The following is an 8,120-nucleotide window of genomic DNA, read 5'->3' on the forward strand; positions in this document are numbered from 1 at the left end:
AAAACAATTTCCCACTTTAAATATAATCTCCTCTATTGTTTCCACTAACACTGTTCTTCTGCCACTTCAACCCTGATACCCTGACCGTCTTTATCTCCCAGTCTATCAGTTCCCTCCTGGCGTCACTTTTCTTTTTACCACATGGTCAATCTTTGTCACCAAAAACCTTCACTTTCTTTTATTCTTTCATCTCCACGGACACTTCAACCTTGAATCAACTATTGTTTTCAGTTCTCTTTTGAGTGGAAAAGCTTACAACATCATGCTGATTGGAATTTTAAATATGTGACTTTAATAATAACAGTAATAGTAACACCGTGACCACCACCAATGGCAGCTAACATTTAATGAGCATTTACCATCTTCAGGCACAATGCTCTTTCAATAACCCTATAAGGTTATAAGTAAAGAAACAGACATGGAAATGCTAATCAACTTGCCCATTTTAAGAGACCAAAAAGCAGAACTGAAATTTGAACTACGGCAGTTTGACTGCAGGGCAGATTAGTCACTGTGCTATAGTTCTTTCCAAAAGCAATCAAAGTTGTACGGCCATGCACATTCAGAACTGATCAAACATTCCTTTATTCATTTCCTTACAATCTTTTTCTTCAAGCAAATGTTCCAACTTTCACTGATTCATTCATAGAAAAATATATTTATTCAGTCGCTGAACAAATGAAATAGTAATGTTGGTCACTGAGACCAACACAGAAGAGGAAGACATGATCTTTGCCTTCTATTTAAGTCCCCAAACTCCATCTGCCCCTTCACTCTCAGCAGAAATCATTAACTAATATTTATTAGCACTTACTGTGTCAAGCACTTTACATATGCAGAATCATGTAACCTATGATACAGTCCTCATTATTATTATTCCCATTCTACATAGAAAAAAACAAAAGCAAAAATAAACAAGTGTGACTACATCAAATTAAGAAGCTTCTGCACAGCAAAGGAAACCAACAAAAATGGAAAGGCAATCTACCAAATGGGAGAAAATACTTGCAAACCATATAATGATAAAGGGTTACTATATAATATTATATATATATATTATAAAGAATTCATAGACCTCAATATCAAAAAATTAAAAGGAACAAACAAAAACCCACAAACAATCCAGCTTTAAAAAATGGAAAAAGGCTCTGAATAAACAATTTTCCAAAAAAGATACACGAATAGCCAACAGGTATATGAAAGATGCTCAGCATCACCAATCACCAGGAAAATGCAAATCAAAGCTACAATGAAGTATATCATTTCACTCTGTTAGAATGACTACCGTCAAAAAGACAAGAAATAAAAAGTACTGGCAAAGATATGGAGAAAAGGGAATCCTTGTGTACTGTTGGTAGGAATGCAAATTGACACAGCCACTATGGAAAAGAATATGGAGATTCCTCAACAAATTCAAAAGAAAAACTACCATAAGATCCTGCAATTTCACTTCTGAGAATGTACTCAAAGGAAAAGGAAACACTAAAGAAAAGACATCTGCATCCCTACACTCACTGCAGAATTATCTACAATAGCTGAGAAGCAATGTGAATGTCCACTGACGGATGAATAAAGAAGATATATACTTAAAATGGGATATTATTCAGGCACAAAGAGGAGGGAAATCTTGCGACACCAGGAATGGATCTTGAGGGCATTATTCTAAGTGAAATAAGTCAGACAGAGAAAGACAAATATACCAAAACAAAACAAAACACAAAAACAAAACCCAAACTCTAGATACAGAGGACCGACTCATGGTTGCCAGAGGCACGCATAAGGAGACAGGCACAATGGGCAAGGAAGTTGAAAGGCACAAACAAAAATTTGCAGTTATAAAATAGGTAAGTCATGGGGACTTAACGTACAGGGAGGTAACTGCAGTTAACACTGGAATGTATATTTCAAAGTTGCTAAGGAAGTAAATCTTAAAAAAGTTTTCACTCCAAGAAGAAAAAATTTCAACTATGTGTGGTGATAAATGTTACGTTGACTATGTCGTAGTCATTCCTCAAAATATGGAATGATTATGTTGTACGCCTACAACCCAATGTTATATGGCAATTATATCTCAAAAATATTTTTAAGCAAAAAAAACAGAGACGCAGAAGTTATGTAATATGCCCAAGGTCACACAGCTAAAGAGTTGCAAAGCCAGGATCTAAAACCAGTCTAGATTCAGAATCCAAGCATTCATTAGAATGCCATCGAAGTCACTGATGCCATTAGGCTTCCATCCCTCAACTTCTCTATCTACACCTAAAACATAATCCTCAGTAACTAATTTATTCAACACTGACTGATAACACACTTGCCTTGTTTTGTTCCTTGAATACAACCTTGTTTCTGCACCAGACACTTTGTACTTTCCTAAAACATTATTCCTCTAGGTCTGCCTTCCAATCATCATGACTCAACTTAAATGTCAAGTAACCCTGACCTGTCCTGATCACCCAACCTAATATATCACCCTCAACTACAAACTGTTCGCCACACGAAATCGGTTTTATTTCCTCCACGGCTATTTATCACTACCTAAAATGATCAGCTGCTTGTTTCTCCCTCCTAGAGTGAAAATTCCAAAGAGGATAGAGACCTTGTCTATCTTGCTCACTGCTACATCTTCAGCACCTCAAACAACGCCTGGAACAAAGCAGGCACTGGATATTTACAGAACAGACGCCAAAACTTCTGCTACACATTAGGATTACCAAAATAAAAAAGATACAGTTCTTAATAAACTCCTGGTCTTTAGATTTATAAATACATACCTCCTCCAATTCTATATTAAAGGATGACTAGCTCCTAACATTTTTAGTGGCTAACCTCTTCACCTGTCATGTCAAATCTGTCCCCGAGATCTCCCTTAGACTTTCCCCCAAGGATTATCCCCTCTCTCACTTCTTTCATTTCTCCTTCTCCACTTACTGAACGTATCCCACCCACCCTCCCACACTCAAATAACCTTTCCTCAGCCCTACATCTCCCTATTACCCCAAAATATCCCATCGACTCCTTAACCACACCTCTCTTACAAATACATCTTGACCACTTCCTCAAAAGTCACCAGTGACCTGGAAAGTGTTCTCACTTTCTTCAGCATTTAACCCTGCTGAGGACTTTCAATCCAACCAGAGGTGCCACAGTTAATTTTTTTTAATCTTTTTTGGTCTGACTTCACTGTCTCCTTTCTCTCACACCTTTAAACTTGATTTTCACTAGAACCTCATCCTCTGTTCTTGCTCCATTCTCTGTCTCTGAAACATTCATCTTTTCCTCTATCTCAACTCGTGCCCCTGTACCAATAATTACATCATTCATTCAGAACCTAAATTCCAGCTCCACTTTCCCCATTAATATTTAATATGAAATGTGACTGAATTCTTAAGCAAATCCTCAATAAAGAATAGTCAGCCACGACTTAGTAAAAACGTGAACTAAAATAATGTTCTAAACAAGCACTGGAAGGCAGTATCATACAACTTAAGGCTTGTTTCGTGAGTACTTCTTGAAATATAGTACGTGAACTAATTCTTCACTAATTTTAATTGATAGCTTGTACAAAAAATAAACCAAAGACTAAAAATCATTCTTACACTTTATATATGTGGTTAATCTATATTAATTTTGCCTAAAACTGTATATACAGTTCTAAATACACAGAAACAGTTTTACTGCACAAATACAGTAGCAGAAAGCTAAAACAGGGAACATGCCGGCCACAAACTATTGCGTAAGTCTGGAAACAACATATGAAATACACTCAAATTCTTTAAAAGGGGTTTGTAAAGATGCACCTACAGTGCCATAATTAAAAGACTCACAGCTCAAAATTACACCGAATTATTAGAGCAAACTGTCCACTGAGGTTTTGAGCTATTTTCAAAAGCATTAGCAAGAAACAGACTTGTGACATTGTGGCCTTCAATTTAGATAGCAAAGGGTAGTTAGTTATACACATTTACATCAGTATGATAAAACTATTCAAGTCCCAATCCGGTAAACAATCAAACAGACCAGAAGAAATGTTTAGCCAGAAAAAGTGAAGCTCTATCTTTACACCTCTCTGCGGTGGACAGGGGCCACAGCACACACTGGTCAACCACAAATACCTGACTCACAGCCTAGCCCCTCTCCATATGAGAGAAAATGGCATCTGGTTATTATCGAACAAACTACACATTCAAAAACTACAGTGAACTCTGAAACTTGTTCGGCAAAAATCCTCCTATGCTTTCCCTATGTACTGCAAGAAGGTGTGAGGGCGGGGAAAAAGACGAAGACAGCTCGCAATTACCACTGCCAAATCCAAGCTGGTGAAACAAGTCAGTCACCATGCTTCAAGGTATGTGGCATGTAAAGGCATGGACAGGAAGACAATAGGAGAAGCCTTAAGCAAAAAGACACCTACATTTTAAGAAAAAGAAAATGAAAGTGATTTCACATCTCCTCCACCAAGGGAGCTGTAGGTGCACCAAGTCTTGAAAGAGATTGTAGGAGCTCCTCAAATGTTCTAGTTGGTGGCAGTTGATCACTACACCAGCTGTCACCTTTTGAAGTTTTTCAGGTTTCCCCTTTTCCCCCACAAAACCCCCTCTAGTCTAAGGCCAAGAAGTAACTGAGGAAATAGAACAGAAGGTGAAGGGAAATGGCCGATGGGACAACAGAACACGAGAGCTGCTGTAACCAACGTCTCCCGAGGACCCAAAGGTCTAGTTATCAAAGTACAGCTCTAGAAATCTCTATCAGACACCGTTCACAGCCAGGGAAAACCTCCATCTGTATCCCTTTCGCATCTATCTCGTAAACTGAAATCTCCTGTCTTATCCTAAACTCATCCTATATATATGACATTATCCTTAACCGATACCACTGCTTCCCTTAGTGAAAGGCAGATTTTTTTTTTTTTTTTTTTTTTTTAAGGGAGGCGGAAAGGTGAGGATGGAAGGTCCTGAGGGAATGGGGGGAGGGGGAGGGGTGAGAAATACGTGCAAATACCACTGCGGCAAAGACACTGGACACGCCAGGTCCCTCATCGCCCCTGCAAATTCTCTTCGTGCATGACCCTCCGCTCAGCCCTCCTCCGGCTTCAACAATACACAGACACGTGTCCTAACCGACCCGCACCATCACCTCTTCTAGCATCGCACGCTCCCCGCTTCCACCCTCCCTCGCCCCCCCGACAAAGACAGTCACACACACTTAAAAGAGCAGAAACTGCTGCCACCGCACCCTCCTTTCCGAGTATCGCTTCTACCATCTAGCATCCAGTGCTGGCTGAAAGACAGCTCGATAAACGCGTATGCAGACAGACACACAGGCGGACACCGACACGCACACGGGCGCACATGCGGCATGCGGCGCAAAGAAGGGCACCCGGAGACGCACCTGGAGGCCGGGTGTCCGGCGCTGCTGCCCGCCTGGTCCCTGTCACTGAGCGCAGCTGTGTAAATCCGCCGGTAGCGGTCGGCCAGGGCCCGGCCTGACAGGAGCAGCTGGTAGTGAGCCCGGGAGTCCGGGGCCGGCAGCCCCAGCCCCAGCCCCGCGGCCGCCAGGGAGCCCTCGGGAAGCGGCATGAACAGCGCCCCCGGCGCCGGGGAGGAAGAGCTGGTAGCGGCCGGGAAGAATCCCTCTCCGCCGGGCCCCGAGGCGGCGGCGGCGGCAGGCGAGGCGGTAGCTGCGCACATCATCCTCCTCGCCGCCGCCGCCTCGTCCCCGCGGGCCGGGCAGGCAGACACGCGCGCGCACACACAGCCCCCCTTCCAACGACGACGGCTCCGGCGGCGGCCTCTGGCTCCCGCAGCAGCTGAGACTACAAAGACAGCGACCTCCTCCTTCTCCTCCTTCTCCTCCTCCTCCCCCGCGCGCCGCCCTCGCCACCACTGGGGCCGCTCATCTAACCCCGCCACCCCGGGCGTGTGGGGAGGAGGCGGTGCCGCCGCCGCGCCCGCCGCCGCCGCCGCCGCCGCCGCCGCCGCCGGAGCCGCCCGCGACGGGAAGCGGCCGGCCGCGCTGGGCATGCGCCGCGCCTCGCGCACGCTCAGTCCCTCCGGCCCCCCGTCCCCGCCCCACCCCCTCTCCGCCGCCACTGCCTCCGCCTCCGGGCACTGGGGGTGGGGCCGGGGAGGCTTGCGGGATCGGGAAGGAGTCCACTTCTCCGGGTTTTACTAGCAGCTTGAGGAAGAGTCGGGAAAGTGCTGGGGAGGCTGTCAGCTCCAGGCAGTCGGCTTCAGGTACTGGGTTCCATCCAGGTGGGACAACTGGGATCTGAAAGAGACACCCGGTGCCCGCCGCCAGAGGATGATCGTTCTGTGTTCCTGTTACCGTTCCCCAAGGCCTGCGCTGCCAACGGGAAGATACACTGTGAACGGTGCTGGTTGAACTCAGAATTCAAGGCAAGGGAGCCCAGCCGAATTAGAAGTACCTTTGGTGGTCTTAGTTTGGGGGTTTTGGTCATTAGGATTTAAGTCTGTTAAAAATAGCTTTTACTTACCAAAGACAGGTAGTAATTTGGTGCACCCTCTTTTTCTTTCTTTTTTTTTTTTATTCTGTGAAATTATAACTCCCAGGTAGGAGAATATCCACAAGCCGAAGTATTTCCCAAGTTCTTGTTCTTAACATTTATATCGGAGCTAAATCTTAATACAGTAGTGCTTTTCTCAAATATTCTTTCTTTAACGCCACATTCACCCTAAGGGGGGGGGGGGGGGCACTCTTATCTCTTGACAGCGGTCACTTCATGAAAGCTTATCTTTCTCAGCCCAGACTTACATTACTAAAGATAATTCTTGAATATGACCTGAAACTACAATTGTGACAGATTGTGTAACATAAGCAAATGTCATATCTACCAAAGATCTTATCAGTGTTATCTATAAATATAATATTTGCTGAGTCCCCTCTTCCCAGTTATTCTACTAACTTCTTCAAAGTAAATGCTCTAGAAATATATGTGCCAAAGCACCCTGATTCCTATTAAATTTTATCCTTTTGATTCTCAGTTTGAAGAGTTTGCTTAACTGCATAGTCCAGACGAAATCATTTTTAAGTCTTATATCCCAGTGCTATTGACTTCCCCAGTGGCTCAACAGGAGACACTGGGTCAATCCCTGGAACCCGAAGACCCCCTGGATAAGGAAATGGCAACCCACTCCATAGAAATCCCATGGACAGAGCAGCCTGGTCACAAAGAGCCAGATATGACTGAACACATAAGCACACATATCCTTTATGTACTTACTGGCTCTTAAGCCTCTTTGAATGTTCTTCTTTGTGTGTGTGTGTGGGGGGGGGGGGGGGTGGGAATCAAGCCCTGTTGACTGTTTAGAGAAGTACAAACAAGCAGTGGAGAAATTAAGATCATTCTAGTTTTTATGGGGAGACAGTGCTGAAGGATTCCTTTTTATCTGGGGCTTTGAATAATAAATGGATGTCATTTTGATTTTAAAAAGATACCTAGAAGTGGGATAATAAAGCCATGGAACAAAGGACAGGCGTGAGAAATCATAGTATTTTCGTCATGTGAGTGGCTCTGTTGTACAGATTTTATATTTGTCTTGTTGCCTCAGCTATAAGCTCCTTCAGAGCTTTTTCTCTATCTTGTCTTCCTCAGCACCTGGTCTAGAACCTGCTTATGGTAGACATCCAGCAGTTATTTGCTGGGTGAAATTCCCTGTGCTAATGCTCCACCATGGTTACCCCCCTGTGTGGAACAGAAACGGCCTCGCCCCCTCTCCCCGCTCCCCCCTCCCACCCCTCTCCACCCCACTACCAACCCTGGGATGAGAGCCGAGACAGAGGTATAGAGGCAGCTAAATGCTCCTGGAGTTAAAGGCCGAACTCCTAGCCCCTCTGAGGGCTAATACTGTTGCAAGAGCCAGAGAGATAGCCAAAAGGCTCTGGCACGGGAGGGTTTGGGTTCTGACTCTGCTATTTGTATGTCTTTGGGCAAGTTTCAACCTCTGACCGGGCCTCTCTGGTAGCTCAGCTGTTAAAAAATCTGTTTGCAATGCAGGAGACCCTGGTTCGATCCCTGGGTTGGGAAGATTCCCTGGAGAAGGGATTGGCTACCCACTCTAGTATTCTTGGGCTTCCCTTGTGGCTCAGCTGGTAAAGAATCC

At 44.5% G+C, this 8,120-nt stretch overlaps 1 protein-coding gene across 1 annotated transcript in view; it reads right to left on the minus strand.

The window, feature by feature from the left end:
- MYCBP2 (MYC binding protein 2) overlaps positions 1-5,917 on the minus strand; it is a 261,683-nt gene extending 255,766 nt beyond the window's left edge. The window contains exon 1 of the mRNA XM_061133295.1: positions 5,389-5,917. Coding sequence (XP_060989278.1) covers positions 5,389-5,690 — 302 coding nt within the window. The 5' untranslated portion in view covers positions 5,691-5,917. The remainder of the gene's footprint in view (positions 1-5,388) is intronic.
- Positions 5,918-8,120: the final 2,203 nt, after the last annotated feature.

The sequence above is a fragment of the Dama dama genome, chromosome 30, assembly GCF_033118175.1.
Source record: "Dama dama isolate Ldn47 chromosome 30, ASM3311817v1, whole genome shotgun sequence".
In the NCBI taxonomy this organism is placed as follows: Eukaryota; Metazoa; Chordata; class Mammalia; order Artiodactyla; family Cervidae; genus Dama; species Dama dama.